The 22,696-nt window shown below is 49.2% G+C and overlaps 1 protein-coding gene across 2 annotated transcripts in view; it reads right to left on the minus strand.

Moving 5' to 3' along the window:
• PAK4 (p21 (RAC1) activated kinase 4) overlaps window positions 1-22,696 on the minus strand; it is a 38,085-nt gene that overhangs the window by 9,854 nt on the left and 5,535 nt on the right. Inside the window, exons 1-2 of one of the 2 annotated variants that reach the window (XM_075259981.1) lie at window positions 9,269-9,384; window positions 232-449 (exon numbers count right to left, since the gene is read on the minus strand). In XM_075259981.1, the coding sequence (XP_075116082.1) occupies window positions 232-449; window positions 9,269-9,299 (249 nt within the window). In that variant the 5' untranslated portion in view covers window positions 9,300-9,384. Of the gene's footprint in view, window positions 1-231; window positions 450-9,268; window positions 9,385-22,696 lie in introns of those variants that run through there. The other variant, XM_075259982.1, reaches the window with a different exon arrangement.

A 22,696-nucleotide genomic window follows, 5' to 3' on the forward strand; every position in this document is an offset into this window, starting at 1 on the left:
GTGCTGCGAGAAAACTCATTTGCATACTGACAAAAAACGGGATTTCTTCCAAACGGCGGTGCGGAGAAGACATCTAAAGCTAGGAGAAGAATCACCTTTCTTAAGGCTATTCCTACGTGTGATCAAGAAAAAATGTGATTTTAATGAGAGAATCCCTTTAAGACATGTCAGATACCCTACCCTACCTGGATTCCCAATCCTAAGAGTCACACTTTGGGTTGGTTTACTTGCCTTTTGTTGCCCCCGCCCGAAGGTTGTAATACAGGACGGGTCGACCAGTGGCTTGGGCCTCTTGGCAGACTCTTCTATAAGGCTCTGCCATTGTCGCGGGAGTCCGATGAACTTCTGCTCCTGCTCGTCGAAGCCGGTGTGCACCCGATGTTCGAAGTTTGATGGGGCCGAGATCTCAATGCGCTTTTTCTTCTTGCTGAACATGGCCGCTAGCTGACCTGAGGGAGAAGCAAGTACAGGTTAGTACAGGGGTCACTCCCACCAGTCCGCCCATTACTGCCCCGGCACGGTTGGCGCGCACACACACACACACACACACACACACACACACACACACACACAACCTCTTCAGGGAGACGTGAGCACAAGACGACACAAAGAGCCGGGTCTATAATAAGGTCCACTTAGCAGGGCCCATTGTGTTGTGCGGGGGGTGCGCAGATCCCCCTCTATTGAAGCCCTAATGAGGTAGAACGATGCGCTGAGCAAAAACAAGAGCAACTTCCCACAAAGAATGGATTTCATAAAGTTTTCATGCACATGATGGAGGAAGCCGGGCCCTTTCCATGATCACTGAGGACTTGTTCACTCGAGCCGCTCCAAAAATAACCAACGTCCGAGATCAAAACTGTTTGGCCGTCGACTAATGGAAGCGCATGAGCGAGAAATGGAAGAAGTAATGTCAGCACAGCCCGGCGACGCCAAGAGAAACTCACAAACTGCGCTTAGGACTTCCTTATGTCACTGGGCATCACCGTCTAAGCGGAGCGGTTACTTACTCGGTCGTCTAAGCTCGGGCGCTCTCTTAGGTCATTCATATGCGATCGTTCGGGGTCCACCCGATTGGCCTCTTCCCTTTGTCATTGGTCTCATAGCATAGCAGAAGCGACTCAGTCCCATTCAAGTGAATGAGGCTGAGCTGCAACACCAAAGAAGGCCCCTCTGATGTATAAGCAGCGGTCAGACACCTCTGGCCATTGCTCTTATCCCTACAGAGTCTGACACGTCCCTACCGATTATACAGCGACAATGTGACAGGGATCGGACTACGCCCTGTACAGAATCCCTGGAGTTCCCCTTAAAGCAAACTCCGATTCCTCTAAGTGACAGCCGTGATGAAGCGCGTGACTTCTATCCAACCATCTAAAATACATTTTCTCCGGGAGAAATCGCATGAAAACACAATTTCGTTGATGGAATGAAATCCGAGAAGTTTGCAGATGTCATTTAGGCAGAAAATCAAGAAAGATCATCGAGCAAAAGGAACATTTGTGACAGAAAAGAGAGAAGAGGCGACGAGCACGAGACGCCATTGTCTGGAATATTTGCACAGGCTCGCAGTCACACCATGCATTTATCTCCTGCAGTCTCTGCTTATGGAGTTTCTGCCTTCAGTATTTGACCATTGGTATCTCCGTGTATGAGCTGCCAGAATCGCAACTCCAGGCAACGCAGACATGGTAGTCACAAGCCTAATGCAAGGAACGTAATGGCCATCAATTCTTCATGTACCCGAACACTGGTGCCTTATATGCCACGTATAGGAACAGGGCACATACTACCGCCTGCCTGCAAGGGACAGATACTACCGCCTCCCGGGCACAGATACTACCGCCTGCCTGCAAGGGACAGATACTACCGCCTCCCGGGCACAGATACTACCGCCTGCCTGCAAGGGACAGATACTACCGCCTCCCGGGCACAGATACTACCGCCTCCCGGGCACAGACACTACCGCCTCCCGGGCACAGACACTACCGCCTCCCGGGCACAGACACTACCGCCTCCCGGGCACAGACACTACCGCCTCCCGGGCACAGACACTACCGCCTGCCTGCAAGGGACAGATACTACCGCCTCCCGGGCACAGATACTACCGCCTGCCTGCTAGGGACAGATACTACCGCCTCCCGGGCACAGATACTACTGCCTCCCGGGCACAGATACTACCGCCTGCCTGCTAGGGACAGATACTACCGCCTCCCGGGCACAGATACTACCGCCTGCCTGCAAGGGACAGATACTACCGCCTCCCGGGCACAGATACTACCGCCTCCCGGGCACAGACACTACCGCCTCCCGGGCACAGACACTACCGCCTCCCGGGCACAGACACTACCGCCTCCCGGGCACAGACACTACCGCCTCCCGGGCACAGACACTACCGCCTCCCGGGCACAGACACTACCGCCTCCCGGGCACAGATACTACCGCCTCCCGGGCACAGATACTACCGCCTCCCGGGCACAGATACTACCGCCTCCCGGGCACAGACACTACCGCCTCCCGGGCACAGACACTACCGCCTCCCGGGCACAGACACTACCGCCTCCCGGGCACAGACACTACCGCCTCCCGGGCACAGACACTACCGCCTGCCTGCAAGGGACAGAGGCACAGATACTACCGCCTCCCGGGCACAGATACTACCGCCTCCCGGGCACAGATACTACCGCCTCCCGGGCACAGACACTACCGCCTCCCGGGCACAGACACTACCGCCTCTATATACCAAACTTCATAAGTTGTGTGGACGCTGCTTATCTTATTCCCTTTCTCAATTGAGAACACTAATATACTTTAGGGAAAATTTGGAGCTTCACTTTAAGGAGCCAATATCTCCACTTACAAGGAACTAAAGTAAAAGGTAGTAAAGAGGTCACTGCAATCCCCCGGGCAGCCCCCGCAATGAGCAGTCCCTGCAATCCCCTGGGCAGCCCCTGTATATATGTAACAGGTCTGCAGACTGGATATAGTGATCGAAGAGAACAAGCGTGACCTCTGCTGACAGCGATACCCCAATGGGTAAGCCCTGCTCTTATAACAATGCGTATAGACTTCCTAGTAACGCCGCGCACGCCGCTCGCCCACTCACCGTCACATGGCTGATACGCTCAGGTGAGACACTGGTTATTCCAGATTTCAGTCAGTCACAAAGTCACACCCCAGGCCGAGAAGGAAAGCCACAGATCAGGGAAAGCAATCCCTTGTGTGAACAGCAGCAAACTAGGTGTGAGGAAATGGTGGGGTGCACAATTACTGTATACGGCACTTTATACTAAAGGCGGCCATATACAGCAGCCAAACTGGATGGCCATCTAATGTGTATGTCCCAACTGATGTTGCATGTTGAAACTCAATGGAAATAATCTGCCACCAGAAGAGAAGACACGCACCCTCGGCTGCGCCCCACAGACATGGGCTGTATACAGGCAGAGGGCACAGCTTTTGCTAACTTTATGACAATATACATTCCATAGGTTACCAAGGCCCTGAGGGAAGAGGATCAGACTACATAGGATAGTTGTGGTCTGTTATCATGGAGACGTATAGTCTGCATAGGAGCTATAGAAATATAGATCCAAAGCTAGAGCGCCGCTCGGTGGTTACAGCAGGCACTGACACTTACAGGGGTTGTCCAGGATCTGAAGACCTGATCAGTCGGGGTCTGACAGCCAAACTGATCCACTGGTGCACCCGAGAGAAGCCATATACTAAATATACGGCCACAAGTGAATAAGAGTGGGGCTGCAGTTCCAGGAGTCACCACTATTGTATGGAGCGCTGTACACTATACCGGCCTTCCAGTCCATACAGTGTAGAGGTGGTCCCTGGAACTGCAGCCCCACCTCCATTCACTTGAATAGGAACAGGGCCGCTTCTGGCCGTATATGGCTGCTAGCGGCCATATTAGCAAATCGGTTCAGGTATTGCACCCCAAATGCGCCAAAACTTACATAAAAATATCCCGGAGGTAGGGGACCAGTATGTCCGACCCCTTTAGCCTATTTGGCAGTGGACGGCTCCCTAGTACAGAGCTGTATGGCCGCCGCCGGCATCTGTGCAGAATCCAACCAATAATTCCAGTAAAGGGAAGCCGTGTATATAATGCACACATTAGCGGCCCCATGCAGGAAGCGTGTGTGTGCGTGTGTGTACACGGCCCTACTGACACGACTATGGTCACTTTCTGATGCAATGCATTAAGTCATCTTGCTGTGTGGTAATGTAATGGCGATGTTGGGAAACTTTATCCTACGTGTAAAGCGTCTACCTAGCGATGAGCGGCGTTATACAGGAGAATATAATCTGTACTCACATCTATGCCGGAGCGATTCTCCGCACACCGCAGGAGAAGGAAAACATGGCAGCGTGTGGCGCATTGTGAGGAAGGGCGTGAGCAGCGGGATCCCTGCCATGGTGAAGGAGCTGAGAGGGAATTGTTAGACATGCCATTATACTAATATTATAGTCTAATAGAACGACATGAAACAAATCCTCCGAGGCCGGCATACGTGGGAGATTCGCCACCGCTCTGTGCAATGCAAAATGGTGCTAAAGTATAATATAATAGAAGACAACAACTACCACCATCTAGTACTACTCACAGTATATACTTTATCATTAGTCTGTACCCCTCCTCACAGTGTCACAGGGGCAGTAGTAAAAGTTTTGTTGCCGCTTATCGCACCAGGATTGAACATTAACCATTACAGGTGATAACGTAGATCTGGTCACAGGGCCAGAAACCCCTCCTGCCTGGGCCGTATACAGTATATAGCTGCTACACACAATATAATGCTCTGGAATCAGAGAATAAGGTGCATGTTAGGAAGCTGCGCCCCACCTCATTGTACCCCGGAGGCCCCCGCGCTGCCAAGTGGAATGAACATGCGGCTTTGCACTTTGCAGGGTTAATCGGTCACGGAGCGAGAACTCCCACTTTCCCTCCGCAGCGCCCCGGTGCCTCCGACTGCTCCCCTCCTAATTAGTAACTCATTAACCCAGAAGGAGGCCAGTCATGCAGAACGCACAACCCTGTACACTCAGTACGCAGGGAACCGCCATCCTCAGGGGCTGTTCACACACACAAGATTCGGAGAGGAAATGTGTTTAGCTGAAAATCAGATCCTTATGAATAAATGGGATTCCGCCTGCAAATAATAGCGAACCTCCGATCTATATATAGTTATTTATGTGTGTGTATATATATATATATATATATATATATATATATATATATATATATATATATTCTCACAGACATATGTGTATATATACACACACACACTATATATATATATATATATATATATATATATATATATATATATATATATATATATACACACACACACGTGTATACACTTGTCACACATTAATAATTCAGGTGAATATAAAGAAACAGAATAGATCTTATTAATGACCAATGCTTCCTTCTCCACTTATCAGGCCCCTCTTCTCCTCCTCCTTCCCTTATCACCAGTATCCAGCCTGACACACACACAAAAGACATTTCTTATATAGAAGTCTATGGAGAGGAGGAGGAAGCGGCTGCCAGAGAAGACACACTCCAATACACCACAAAATAACTTTTCTGACACTAACATATCTTGCAAAATAAACGAACAAAATGAGAAAATACTTTATATCAATTAAGTAGCCGGCAGCCGCCTCCTCCATAGACTTCTGTGTGCAGCTGGACATGGCACTATTAGGGTAAGTTCAGACAGGAATTTTTGGTCCGGAACCTGAGGGTTCTGGACTAAAAACCGGGTAGCTGCAACTGAAAGTCGGTGCACTGAACCGGCATTCAGATGCGCACTCCGCTCCGGATTAGGATAGGCCTAGACGGGAGGTGGGAGTGTCTTCAGGCAAAATCGCGAGGCGACTCCACCTGAAGAAACGGCTCCCGGAAAAAGCTCTTGAGCGGTCCCATTGATTTAAATTAGAATCCCTAAAATGTTGCCCTCCTCTGTCCCCGCTCCCAGATTTCCCCACATTGGTCCAAGCTCCATCCACATGTTACAGGACACATCTGGTGACGGCTCAGACAGTTTTATGTTTATGTAATGACAGTCACCTCTATTACAGAAGTGTCTGACCCCTGTATAAGCAATGCCGCCCCTGCTACCTCCTGTGTCACCCCCTCTACCTCATAGATTGTAAGCTCTTGCGAGCAGGGCCCTCAGTCCCATTGTGTGAAATGACTTTCTTTGTGATGTATCTTTCTGTCTGTATCTGAACCCTACAAATTGTACAGTGCTGCAGAATATGTTGGCGCTATAGAAATATTACTATTAGAGTTGGTGCAGCGTTGCGGCGTCCCTCACATACATCGCCTGTGACTTCCCGGGGTCTTCCCTTAGGCCACTGATTGGTGTCAGCAGTCACATGTGGTGAGGACTTCACCAGGACAAGCCCCAGGGGGCGCTGTGGGACCAGTCAGTGGCCTGGACCACTGGAGCACCAGGGACAGGCAAGCATGGGGATTTTTTATTTTTTTTTAATTCGGCGCCTTCAAGAAAAAAAAAAAAAAAAAAAAACTTTCCAGGACAACCCCTTTAATGTCTTGTTCTCTGGTTCTCCTTAGGGAGAGAGTCTTACAAGCAATGCTCTCTGGGAAAAGTATGCAAATTAGATTTCCTGTACAAATAAATAAAGAAACGCTCTCTCTGGCGCCATCTATAGGCAGCTACTTGTAAGGCGCTATACACACTAATTAATGGGGCTGGTCACATTCGCAATTTCTTGACAGCACGCAGAGTGACAGAAATAACGCCATGGCCATATAGAGCACAATGAACGCCGCTTATCTCCACCATCCAGATAAATAAGACGACACTTCAGAGACTTCGCCGCTATTTGAGGTTCTGCGCACAAAAACATCCAAAAGACCAGATTAGACCAAGACTGAAGAGCGCGCACAAGGGATTCACCGGCCGCAGGGCAGGCGAGGACACGGCTATCTCTTAGATACGTATTCTGAGGACTTGGCTTTCCTCCTGCCATAAAGGCTCCATTACAAACATGGCTTCTCCCCACCCTGGGTCACCCTGCAAACCCCCCGCCTGTAAATCTGAGGTTCACGTATTTATTCGGTTACATAAAGAAAATAGAAAGTGTTTCAATACGAGAGAACAGAGCGGTGCGGCTTCCTTCCTGAGGGGCGAGCCAGAGGCCAAACATGAGCTCAGCAGGATACACGGAGGCCGCTATATACCGCAGAGCCCTGGACATCACGTCTGTATCCGAGCCCACGGTACATAACCTGACATATCAACCACATCCATAATAATGCAAGGACAGGCGCAGGGTCAGTATCTGATATAGAACCATTGGTGTCCGCTGTGTCACAGATGCTGCACTAAATCCGTCTCATTACTGGGGTGTTCAGAGACGTACTGATCGCCTCCTCTTAGGACAAGTCATCATTGTGTGATCAGCGGGGGTACAACACAAAGGACCCCCACAGATCAGCTGCTTTGGGTGAATGCTGTGGTCTTTTCACTGAATACCCAGAACAGCGCCTTATATACTGCAGTGGTTGTGCCTGGTATTGCAGCTCAGTCTCGTTCACTTGAATGGGACTGATCTGCTGTACCATGTGACATTACAGCAGGAGTCCTTGGTGTCGGATCCCCATCAATCATATATGGATGACCTATCCTAAGGACAGGGGATGAAAATGCAAGTCCCTGAATACTGAGCTCCTTGTTGGCTGCAGGGGGCGCCATTTTCAGGATCGATATGAACAGGATATGCAGACGTCTGCACATCACTGCCTCAACTCAACACCTTATTCTTCTCTACAGATTTTGGGAAGACATACACAGAGAATTTACCCACAATGCCCCTTGTGTCACCAAAGATGGCTGTACTACCCTAGTTCACGTTGCGACCCTGAGAAAGCTGCGACGGCTAGTCACAAAAAAAGAAAAATTCCAGCGGTGCCCTTGTTGCAGCGCCCTCAGGGTTACAATGTGCCGCCATTCATTTACATTAGTCACGCAAATAGAGTCACTGCGTAGCCCAGGTCTTAGTTGTGCAGTGTTTGGGTGCCGGACTCCGATATGCCCCGGGGTAACACCTCCATATTTGCCTGGTTCCCCCCTATACTCCATAAGAACTATTGCAAACTACCGATGTGCTGTGACCCCTTCACTCCTTACAAAGTACAGCACCATGGGCTGTATAGTGGTTGTGTCTGGTATTGCAGCTCAGCTCCAATCATTTGGCTGGGACAGAGTGGAAGCGTGGCCATGTGACCAATGGATGTGACATTACTGACCTGAGAGGTCACAATCCTGGCATCCCATAAAATGGGGCCGAGTGCCTTGTTCCCATAGTACAGCAGTATAAGGTTGTGTTCTGGTCTTATGAACTACACTACAGCTGTGTCGGGCGATACAAGTCACACAGTGCTATTCGCTTCCAGCGACTCCCCACCCCCCTCCTTATTTGTTGTTCAGCTCAGCTGTGCAGGACTCCATTCATTCCTATGAGATGCAGCGGTGTAGTATTCAGGTTGTAGTAGCTACAAGTCTTCTCTCCATCATTAATAATACAGAGGGGTGAAGGAGAACTCGCTGTGCACATTAATAATTTGCTGGATCCTTGCAAAAGAACAAGACGACGTCCTCTCTACAAAGATCCATCGCCAAAAATACACCTTTGCAGGTGCACATGGTGCGGAGCAGCGATAGGTGCGGCCTCCATCTTTACTAATACATGCCAAGCAACAGAGCTAAATAAAGTGGGGGAGTCATGTCTGAGGCTCTATAGCCACCATGGGACGGTTCATACAGTTGTGGCACAAGGAGCGGAGCAATATGGCGGCCCTGGAGATAGCTGAACAGGAATATTTCGGAGGTGCAGTCATGTCCCCCTTCTGTCATAAGTCCTTGGACCTAAACACCAGGTGACATGAGAGAGTTGACCCTTGTGAAGGGGCTGCAATAAAATGTCCCCATATTGTGCCACTAGAGAAGACATGTCAGTCTATCGGACCCTAAAAAGGAAGGTAAAATACCCCTCAGGACACGAGAGACCTCCTCAGGTATTAGGGGGTCTCTGGACTGTCTCTATAGCTAGCCCCCGGCCCGGCCTCACATGTAGCCCCAGCAGAGGCTGTCATAATACTACAGAAGATCCCTACACATGACGGACACTACCCCATATAACAATGGGTGAGGCACAGTCACACCAATGTCCCAGGCAGGGCACCTCAGGCCGTCACCAGCAGTAAAGGACTCACCCTTGGCATCGCTTTGGGCTCCGGACACCATAGAGACCCAGGAGGAGAGGACTCTTGCTGCGGGAGACGATTCCTGGAGCTGTTTGATGGGAAGTTTCAGGCCCTCGCACTGTCCCAGCCAGTTTCGTGACGTGATAGATCAGCTCCTCCCCGGCCCATGGGAGGAGGGAGGAGGAGAAGAAAAGACAAGAGGATCCCAGGAGTGGTCAGGAGCCCAAGACACAGGGCTGCAAACCTGGAGGAGACTGCAAGGTCTGCTAATCCTCAGAGCTAGGGAGGGCAGACACATCCACACACAGCTACAAAGACACTCAACACTTGGGAATTTATTCTGCAGGTTCCCCAGCGAGATATCAATGGACAGGAGGTCCTGCTGTATGTAGTGTCCTAGCGTCACCCTTGTCCATGTCACTGCAGCTTCAAGGGGCATCTCCATGCCAGATATTTAGGACCGCTTTACTCTGTCACACACCCCTCAGCACCCCCGACCCTGTCATGGATGTGCAGCGCTCACCATTCCCCCCACATACACGGCTGCGCCTATCTAATGGCGTAACCTGTGGCCACAAATATTGGACAAGCGTGGCGTTCTCATTTTATTGCGTGGTGGTGGTTGCGACAGCCGCAGAGTACAGGCCAATGTTCGGAGCAGTCTGTATTCCGCAGTATTTGCTAACACAAACACTTTCTGGCAGAGACGTTTCACACAGACTTCTAGAAATACAGGCGGAGCGAGTTTTGGATGGCACAAGAGACAGCGAGAGGTGGTGGCAGGGGTTAATGTAGAGGCGTGTTACACATATGTTAATGTCTATCGGCTTTCACTACTCTCACTCACACAAAGGATTAAAGAGAATTACAAGCAGCAGGACCCCGAGGGCAGCGCCGTGACCCGGCTCATCTGACCGGCCTGTAAACAGAGTCACAAGCGAGCGCGTCCTGGTATCACATCAGAGTCCAGCACACACAACCAGCAAACAAGGAGTTAAAACGGAAGAGAAAACCGCTTCAATCTGAACAAGGAGCCAAATCGTGAGAGTATTCTGCTGCTGGCACCAATCCGGGGGTCCTCCAAGAATATTGGACCCCTGTGATATACACCAAGGGTTAGAATAGGTTAACTATTTCCATCCCGGAAATAATTAAAGGGGGATAAAAAAAAAAAAAAAGTTACCGTAGTCGAATACCTCACACAGGGGGTTAAAAGAGGCAGAATGGTTGGCAGTAATGCTTCATTCCTCCTGCGGAGGCGCTGCACGAAAACTAAACACTCATGCTAGATTCCTGTACAGAAGGTTTATGTTGTAAACGGCCATCACACACACCCATTTTTTTTTTTGGTGGCCCCATACACACAACTATGCATTATCCCAGGTCATTGCAGGGGCCCGCGGGTACACGTCCTATTTCTGTCTGTTTTGGAGGCACAGACAGCACGCAAATATCCATGTGCCATTTTCCCACACGATCATGGGATGGATCAATCCTCAGACAGAACAGCCAGGCACTGTCAGAGGCAAAAATAATGGCACCCCTGTGGTGATGACAGTCAGGAAATACAGACAGGTCTGGGGACAATTCTCTCATGTCTATGGCCTGACCAGACACCATGGCAGGGGGATGTGATGATCTGCAGATGAAAAGCAGGAGATCATTTTATGACCAAGAGGTCAAAAGTCTTGACCCCCACATGACTGCGGTCTCTTAAAGAAGAAAGACTGAAGAACATGGCCAATGTGAGCGCAGCTCTGGAGGGAACTGCCATTTATTACAAGCCCCAAGTCCTCTATATCTTCTACCAGTATAAAATATGCAAAACTGAAAAGCTGCCAAATATGGAAAAGCTGGATTTCCTAGACTGAATGTGGTCTGGACACCATGACACCCTGCTACACAGTCCCCAATACTGTAGGAGTCCCTCCATTGTATATAGAATAGAATAAACGAGCTGCAAGAGGCCGAGACTACTCCAACCATCATAGATACAAGGCCGGGACTACTCCAACCATCATAGATACAAGGAGACAGGGACTACTCCAACCATCATAGATACAAGGAGACAGGGACTACTCCAACCATCATAGATACAAGGAGACAGGGACTACTCCAACCATCATAGATACAAGGCAGGGACTACTCCAACCATCATAGATACAAGGCAGGGACTACTCCAACCATCATAGATACAAGGAGGCCGGGACTACTCCAACCATCATAGATACAAGGAGGCCGGGACTACTCCAACCATCATAGATACAAGGAGGCCGGGACTACTCCAACCATCATAGATACAAGGAGACAGGGACTACTCCAACCATCATAGATACAAGGAGACAGGGACTACTCCAACCATCATAGATACAAGGAGGCAGGGACTACTCCAACCATCATAGATACAAGGCCGGGACTACTCCAACCATCATAGATACAAGGCGGGGACTACTCCAACCATCATAGATACAAGGAGGCAGGGACTACTCCAACCATCATAGATACAAGGAGGCAGGGACTACTCCAACCATCATAGATACAAGGCAGGGACTACTCCAACCATCATAGATACAAGGCAGGGACTACTCCAACCATCATAGATACAAGGCAGGGACTACTCCAACCATCATAGATACAAGGAGACAGGGACTACTCCAACCATCATAGATACAAGGAGACAGGGACTACTCCAACCATCATAGATACAAGGAGACAGGGACTACTCCAACCATCATAGATACAAGGAGACAGGGACTACTCCAACCATCATAGATACAAGGCAGGGACTACTCCAACCATCATAGATACAAGGAGACAGGGACTACTCCAACCATCATAGATACAAGGAGACAGGGACTACTCCAACCATCATAGATACAAGGCAGGGACTACTCCAACCATCATAGATACAAGGCAGGGACTACTCCAACCATCATAGATACAAGGAGGCAGGGACTACTCCAACCATCATAGATACAAGGCAGGGACTACTCCAACCATCATAGATACAAGGAGGCCGGGACTACTCCAACCATCATAGATACAAGGAGGCAGGGACTACTCCAACCATCATAGATACAAGGCCGGGACTACTCCAACCATCATAGATACAAGGAGACAGGGACTACTCCAACCATCATAGATACAAGGAGGCAGGGACTACTCCAACCATCATAGATACAAGGCAGGGACTACTCCAACCATCATAGATACAAGGCAGGGACTACTCCAACCATCACAGATACAAGGAGACAGGGACTACTCCAACCATCACAGATACAAGGAGGCCGGGACTACTCCAACCATCATAGATACAAGGAGGCAGGGACTACTCCAACCATCACAGATACAAGGCAGGGACTACTCCAACCATCACAGATACAAGGAGGCAGGGACTACTCCAACCATCATAGATACAAGGAGGCAGGGACTACTCCGACCATCATAGATACAAGGCAGGGACTACTCCAACCATCATAGATACAAGGCAGGGACTACTCCAACCATCATAGATACAAGGAGGCCGGGACTACTCCAACCATCATAGATACAAGGAGACAGGGACTACTCCAACCATCATAGATACAAGGAGGCAGGGACTACTCCAACCATCATAGATACAAGGCAGGGACTACTCCAACCATCATAGATACAAGGCAGGGACTACTCCAACCATCATAGATACAAGGAGACAGGGACTACTCCAACCATCATAGATACAAGGAGACAGGGACTACTCCAACCATCATAGATACAAGGAGACAGGGACTACTCCAACCATCATAGATACAAGGAGACAGGGACTACTCCAACCATCATAGATACAAGGCAGGGACTACTCCAACCATCATAGATACAAGGAGACAGGGACTACTCCAACCATCATAGATACAAGGCAGGGACTACTCCAACCATCATAGATACAAGGAGACAGGGACTACTCCAACCATCATAGATACAAGGCAGGGACTACTCCAACCATCATAGATACAAGGCAGGGACTACTCCAACCATCATAGATACAAGGAGGCAGGGACTACTCCAACCATCATAGATACAAGGCAGGGACTACTCCAACCATCATAGATACAAGGAGGCCGGGACTACTCCAACCATCATAGATACAAGGAGGCAGGGACTACTCCAACCATCATAGATACAAGGCCGGGACTACTCCAACCATCATAGATACAAGGAGACAGGGACTACTCCAACCATCATAGATACAAGGAGGCAGGGACTACTCCAACCATCATAGATACAAGGAGGCAGGGACTACTCCAACCATCATAGATACAAGGCAGGGACTACTCCAACCATCATAGATACAAGGCAGGGACTACTCCAACCATCATAGATACAAGGAGGCCGGGACTACTCCAACCATCATAGATACAAGGCAGGGACTACTCCAACCATCATAGATACAAGGCAGGGACTACTCCAACCATCACAGATACAAGGAGGCCGGGACTACTCCAACCATCATAGATACAAGGAGGCAGGGACTACTCCGACCATCATAGATACAAGGCAGGGACTACTCCAACCATCATAGATACAAGGCCGGGACTACTCCAACCATCATAGATACAAGGAGGCAGGGACTACTCCAACCATCATAGATACAAGGAGGCCGGGACTACTCCAACCATCATAGATACAAGGAGGCAGGGACTACTCCAACCATCATAGATACAAGGAGGCAGGGACTACTCCAACCATCATAGATACAAGGCAGGGACTACTCCAACCATCATAGATACAAGGAGGCAGGGACTACTCCAACCATCATAGATACAAGGAGGCAGGGACTACTCCAACCATCATAGATACAAGGAGGCAGGGACTACTCCAACCATCATAGATACAAGGAGGCAGGGACTACTCCAACCATCATAGATACAAGGCAGGGACTACTCCAACCATCACAGATACAAGGAGGCCGGGACTACTCCAACCATCATAGATACAAGGAGGCAGGGACTACTCCGACCATCATAGATACAAGGAGACAGGGACTACTCCAACCATCATAGATACAAGGCAGGGACTACTCCAACCATCATAGATACAAGGCAGGGACTACTCCAACCATCATAGATACAAGGCCGGGACTACTCCAACCATCATAGATACAAGGCAGGGACTACTCCAACCATCATAGATACAAGGCGGGGACTACTCCAACCATCATAGATACAAGGCAGGGACTACTCCAACCATCATAGATACAAGGCAGGGACTACTCCAACCATCATAGATACAAGGCAGGGACTACTCCAACCATCATAGATACAAGGAGACAGGGACTACTCCAACCATCATAGATACAAGGAGGCAGGGACTACTCCAACCATCATAGATACAAGGAGACAGGGACTACTCCGACCATCATAGATACAAGGCAGGGACTACTCCAACCATCACAGATACAAGGAGGCAGGGACTACTCCGACCATCATAGATACAAGGAGACAGGGACTACTCCGACCATCATAGATACAAGGCAGGGACTACTCCAACCATCACAGATACAAGGAGGCCGGGACTACTCCAACCATCATAGATACAAGGAGGCAGGGACTACTCCGACCATCATAGATACAAGGAGACAGGGACTACTCCAACCATCATAGATACAAGGCAGGGACTACTCCAACCATCATAGATACAAGGCAGGGACTACTCCAACCATCATAGATACAAGGCCGGGACTACTCCAACCATCATAGATACAAGGCAGGGACTACTCCAACCATCATAGATACAAGGCGGGGACTACTCCAACCATCATAGATACAAGGCAGGGACTACTCCAACCATCATAGATACAAGGCAGGGACTACTCCAACCATCATAGATACAAGGCAGGGACTACTCCAACCATCATAGATACAAGGAGACAGGGACTACTCCAACCATCATAGATACAAGGAGGCAGGGACTACTCCAACCATCATAGATACAAGGAGACAGGGACTACTCCAACCATCATAGATACAAGGAGGCAGGGACTACTCCAACCATCATAGATACAAGGCAGGGACTACTCCAACCATCATAGATACAAGGAGGCAGGGACTACTCCAACCATCATAGATACAAGGCAGGGACTACTCCGACCATCATAGATACAAGGCAGGGACTACTCCGACCATCATAGATACAAGGAGGCCGGGACTACTCCAACCATCATAGATACAAGGAGACAGGGACTACTCCAACCATCATAGATACAAGGCGGGGACTACTCCAACCATCATAGATACAAGGAGACAGGGACTACTCCAACCATCATAGATACAAGGAGACAGGGACTACTCCAACCATCATAGATACAAGGCGGGGACTACTCCAACCATCATAGATACAAGGAGGCGGGGACTACTCCAACCATCATAGATACAAGGAGGCAGGGACTACTCCAACCATCATAGATACAAGGAGACAGGGACTACTCCAACCATCATAGATACAAGGCGGGGACTACTCCAACCATCATAGATACAAGGCAGGGACTACTCCAACCATCATAGATACAAGGAGACAGGGACTACTCCAACCATCATAGATACAAGGCAGGGACTACTCCAACCATCATAGATACAAGGAGGCAGGGACTACTCCAACCATCATAGATACAAGGCAGGGACTACTCCAACCATCATAGATACAAGGAGGCCGGGACTACTCCAACCATCACAGATACAAGGAGGCAGGGACTACTCCAACCATCATAGATACAAGGCAGGGACTACTCCAACCATCATAGATACAAGGAGACAGGGACTACTCCAACCATCATAGATACAAGGCAGGGACTACTCCAACCATCATAGATACAAGGCAGGGACTACTCCAACCATCATAGATACAAGGCAGGGACTACTCCAACCATCATAGATACAAGGAGGCAGGGACTACTCCAACCATCATAGATACAAGGCCGGGACTACTCCAACCATCATAGATACAAGGCAGGGACTACTCCAACCATCATAGATACAAGGAGGCCGGGACTACTCCAACCATCACAGATACAAGGAGGCAGGGACTACTCCAACCATCATAGATACAAGGCAGGGACTACTCCAACCATCATAGATACAAGGAGACAGGGACTACTCCAACCATCATAGATACAAGGCAGGGACTACTCCAACCATCATAGATACAAGGCGGGGACTACTCCAACCATCATAGATACAAGGAGGCAGGGACTACTCCAACCATCATAGATACAAGGCCGGGACTACTCCAACCATCATAGATACAAGGCCGGGACTACTCCAACCATCATAGATACAAGGAGGCAGGGACTACTCCAACCATCATAGATACAAGGAGGCAGGGACTACTCCAACCATCATAGATACAAGGAGACAGGGACTACTCCAACCATCATAGATACAAGGAGGCAGGGACTACTCCAACCATCATAGATACAAGGCAGGGACTACTCCAACCATCATAGATACAAGGAGGCAGGGACTACTCCAACCATCATAGATACAAGGCAGGGACTACTCCAACCATCATAGATACAAGGCCGGGACTACTCCAACCATCATAGATACAAGGAGACAGGGACTACTCCAACCATCATAGATACAAGGCAGGGACTACTCCAACCATCATAGATACAAGGAGGCAGGGACTACTCCAACCATCATAGATACAAGGCAGGGACTACTCCAACCATCATAGATACAAGGAGACAGGGACTACTCCAACCATCATAGATACAAGGCAGGGACTACTCCAACCATCATAGATACAAGGCAGGGACTACTCCAACCATCATAGATACAAGGCAGGGACTACTCCAACCATCATAGATACAAGGGAGACAGGGGACTACTCCAACCATCATAGATACAAGGAGGCCGGGACTACTCCAACCATCATAGATACAAGGAGACAGGGGACTACTCCAACCATCATAGATACAAGGAGGCCGGGACTACTCCAACCATCATAGATACAAGGCAGGGACTACTCCAACCATCATAGATACAAGGAGGCCGGGACTACTCCAACCATCATAGATACAAGGAGGCCGGGACTACTCCAACCATCATAGATACAAGGAGGCGGGACTACTCCAACCATCATAGATACAAGGCAGGGACTACTCCAACCATCATAGATACAAGGAGACAGGGACTACTCCAACCATCATAGATACAAGGAGGCCGGGACTACTCCAACCATCATAGATACAAGGCAGGGACTACTCCAACCATCATAGATACAAGGAGGCAGGGACTACTCCAACCATCATAGATACAAGGCAGGACTACTCCAACCATCATAGATACAAGGAGGCAGGGACTACTCCAACCATCATAGATACAAGGCGGGGACTACTCCAACCATCATAGATACAAGGCAGGGGACTACTCCAACCATCATAGATACAAGGAGGCAGGGGACTACTCCAACCATCATAGATACAAGGCAGGGACTACTCCAACCATCATAGATACAAGAGCAGGGACTACTCCAACCATCATAGATACAAGGAGACAGGGACTACTCCAACCATCATAGATACAGGAGGCAGGGACTACTCCAACCATCATAGATACAAGGAGACAGGACTACTCCAACCATCATAGATACAAAGGCGGGGACTACTCCCAACCATCATAGATACAAGGAGGCAGGGACTACTCCAACCATCATAGATACAAGGAGACAGGGACTACTCCAACCATCATAGATACAAGGCAGGGACTACTCCAACCATCATAGATACAAGGAGGCAGGGACTACTCCAACCATCATAGATACAAGGAGGAAGGGACTACTCCAACCATCATAGATACAAGGAGGCAGGGGACTACTCCAACCATCATAGATACAAGGAGACAGGGACTACTCCAACCATCATAGATACAAGGAGGCCGGGACTACTCCAACCATCATAGATACAAGGAGCAGGGACTACTCCAACCATCATAGATACAAGGAGACAGGGACTACTCCAACCATCATAGATACAAGGAGACAGGGACTACTCCAACCATCATAGATACAAGGAGACAGGGACTACTCCAACCATCATAGATACAAGGCAGGGACTACTCCAACCATCATAGATACAAGGAGGCAGGGACTACTCCAACCATCATAGATACAAGGAGGACAGGGACTACTCCAACCATCATAGATACAAGGAGACAGGGACTACTCCAACCATCATAGATACAAGGCAGGGACTACTCCAACCATCATAGATACAAGGAGGCAGGGACTACTCCAACCATCATAGATACAAGAGCAGGACTACTCCAACCATCATAGATACAAGGAAGGCAGGGACTACTCAACCATCATAGATACAAGAGGCAGGGACTACTCCAACCATCATAGATACAAGGCAGGGGACTACTCCAACCATCATAGATACAAGGAGGACAGGGACTACTCCAACCATCATAGATACAAGAGGCAGGGACTACTCCAACCATCATAGATACAAGGAGGCAGGGACTACTCCAACCATCATAGATACAAGGCAGGGACTACTCCAACCATCATAGATACAAGGCAGGGACTACTCCAACCATCATAGATACAAGGAGGCAGGGACTACTCCAACCATCATAGATACAAGGAGGCAGGGACTACTCCAACCATCATAGATACAAGGAGGCAGGGACTACTCCAACCATCATAGATACAAGGCAGGGACTACTCCAACCATCATAGATACAAGGGCAGGGACTACTCCAACCATCATAGATACAAGGCAGGGACTACTCCAACCATCATAGATACAAGGAGCAGGGACTACTCCAACCATCATAGATACAAGGAGGCAGGGGACTACTCCAACCATCATAGATACAAGGAGGCAGGGACTACTCCAACCATCATAGATACAAGGCAGGACTACTCCAACCATCATAGATACAAGGCAGGGACTACTTCCAACCATCATAGATACAAGGAGACAGGGACTACTCCAACCATCATAGATACAAGGCAGGGACTACTCCAACCATCATAGATACAAGGAGGCAGGGACTACTCCAACCATCATAGATACAAGGGCAGGGACTACTCCAACCATCATAGATACAAGGAGGACAGGGACTACTCCAACCACATAGATACAGAGGCAGGACTACTCCAACCATCATAGATACAAGGGCAGGGACTACTCCAACATCATAGATACAAGGGAGGCAGGGACTACTCCAACCATCATAGATACAAGGAGGCGGGACTACTCCAACCATCATAGATACAAGGAGACAGGGACTACTCCAACCATCATAGATACAAGGAGGCGGGGACTACTCCCAACCATCATAGATACAAGGAGGCAGGACTACTCCAACCATCATAGATACAAGGAGACAGGGACTACTCCAACCATCATAGATACAAGGCAGGGACTACTCCAACCATCATAGATACAAGGAGACAGGGACTACTCCAACCATCATAGATACAAGGAGGCCGGGACTACTCCAACCATCATAGATACAAGGCAGGGACCTACTCCAACCATCATAGATACAAGGAGACAGGGACTACTCCAACCATCATAGATACAAGGAGGCCGGGACTACTCCAACCATCATAGATACAAGGAGACAGGGACTACTCCAACCATCATAGATACAAGGAGGCCGGGACTACTCCAACCATCATAGATACAAGGCAGGGACTACTCCAACCATCATAGATACAAGGAGGCCGGGACTACTCCAACCATCATAGATACAAGGAGGCCGGGACTACTCCAACCATCATAGATACAAGGAGGCCGGGACTACTCCAACCATCATAGATACAAGGAGGCAGGGACTACTCCAACCATCATAGATACAAGGCAGGGACTACTCCAACCATCATAGATACAAGGAGGACAGGGACTACTCCAACCATCATAGATACAAGGCAGGGACTACTCCAACCATCATAGATACAAGGAGGCCGGGACTACTCCAACCATCATAGATACAAGAGCGGGGACTACTCCAACCATCATAGATACAAGGCAGGGACTACTCCAACCATCATAGATACAAGGAGGCAGGGGACTACTCCAACCATCATAGATACAAGGAGACAGGGACTACTCCAACCATCATAGATACAAGGAGGGCCGGGACTACTCCAACCATCATAGATACAAGGAGACAGGGACTACTCCAACCATCATAGATACAAGGGCGGGGACTACTCCAACCATCATAGATACAAGGAGGCAGGGGACTACTCCAACCATCATAGATACAAGGCAGGGACTACTCCAACCATCATAGATACAAGGAGGCCGGGACTACTCCAACCATCATAGATACAAGGAGCAGGGACTACTCCAACCATCATAGATACAAGGAGACAGGGACTACTCCAACCATCATAGATACAAGGAGGCCGGGACTACTCCAACCATCATAGATACAAGGAGGCAGGGACTACTCCAACCATCATAGATACAAGGAGACAGGGACTACTCCAACCATCATAGATACAAGGAGGCCGGGACTACTCCAACCATCATAGATACAAGGAGGCAGGGACTACTCCAACCATCATAGATACAAGGAGACAGGGGACTACTCCAACCATCATAGATACAAGGCAGGGACTACTCCAACCATCATAGATACAAGGAGACAGGGGACTACTCCAACCATCATAGATACAAGGGCAGGGACTACTCCAACCATCATAGATACAAGGAGGCCGGGACTACTCCAACCATCATAGATACAAGGAGACAGGGACTACTCCAACCATCATAGATACAAGGCAGGGACTACTCCAACCATCATAGATACAAGGAGACAGGGACTACTCCAACCATCATAGATACAAGGCAGGGACTACTCCAACCATCATAGATACAAGGAGGCCGGGACTACTCCAACCATCATAGATACAAGGAGACAGGGACTACTCCAACCATCATAGATACAAGCGGGGACTACTCCAACCATCATAGATACAAGGAGACAGGGACTACTCCAACCATCATAGATACAAGGCAGGGACTACTCCAACCATCATAGATACAAGGAGGCGGGACTACTCCAACCATCATAGATACAAGGCAGGGACTACTCCAACCATCATAGATACAAGGCGGGGACTACTCCAACCATCATAGATACAAGGAGGCAGGGACTACTCCAACCATCATAGATACAAGGCAGGAACTACTCCAACCATCATAGATACAAGGAGGCAGGGACTACTCCAACCATCATAGATACAAGGCAGGGACTACTCCAACCATCATAGATACAAGGCAGGGACTACTCCAACCATCATAGATACAAGGCAGGGACTACTCCAACCATCATAGATACAAGGAGGCAGGGACTACTCCAACCATCATAGATACAAGGAGGCAGGGACTCCGGTCATGTTCTATAGGTGCCCTATGACATCTTGTATGGCCCTGTATACGGTCTTGTGCTTAGGACTCGGTCGGTGTTATCTGTATCCTGACAATTTCCTGCAATGTAATGGTGGATTTGATATCCCACTATCTGACCCCCCCAGGCAGTGTTGTGTGTGTGTGTGTGTGTCTGTCCAGGGCGCCCGTGGCCGGGCACAAACAACACACCCAGAGTTTGCCCCGTGCACATGGCTTAGATACCCTGCATACTACATGTCAATGTACTGATTCTCAAGCCGTGCTTGGGGTGAAGGGGTTACTGACAAGGGGGATGGGGCAGCTATGTGTGGAATGTAGAAGGAGACACGGAGACCATCTCCAGGCGCCCCCCTGATTCTCCAGACACAGGCCTGGCTCTTCTGCTTAACAGGCGCATTATTAAAGTAACATGACCTGGACAAATGGCTATTCAGGTTGTAGCCCGGCTGATGGCCATCCTTTATGTAATAACCACCATGTGTGACATGAAAGGGCCCCGTCCTTCCTGGAAAGCTCCTTTGTCACTGTGCATTATGTCGTACCGTGGTCAGGTCCACAACACAATAAGAGTGTCCCAGCCTTGCACGTGGCGCTCTACCCGTTCCAAGATGTTGCCTACACTTGTTATCCAAGACAGCTGCAATACACAAGAAGTACTAGAGGGAAGGAGACATGTGCTGGGGGAAGGAAGGCCCGAGAAAGCTTCACAATCCATATAATGCAGAGCGTAGGAGCGACGGGTGCAAATGATCAGCATCCAGGAATGAAACCTGGACCGGATCCAACGCACCCGCCGCCCCCACACTGCACAGCCGCTGTCCTCGGCCTGCACAGGAATCCTCCGGCTGCTCCAGGAGGGCCCATAGACTGCACCATTATATACAGACAATGCATTAAAGTATCGGAATTGCAGTCATTTTCTGCTCATCCTGATCTTCCTGGTTCATGAACAGGATTGCAGTGAAGAGCACACAGAGTACTAGGCCTCAGTGGTATCCAGCATCAGACCATTGAGGCCAGTGCTT

Source organism: Leptodactylus fuscus, chromosome 11 (genome assembly GCF_031893055.1).
Source record: "Leptodactylus fuscus isolate aLepFus1 chromosome 11, aLepFus1.hap2, whole genome shotgun sequence".
NCBI classification, from domain to species: domain Eukaryota; kingdom Metazoa; phylum Chordata; class Amphibia; order Anura; family Leptodactylidae; genus Leptodactylus; species Leptodactylus fuscus.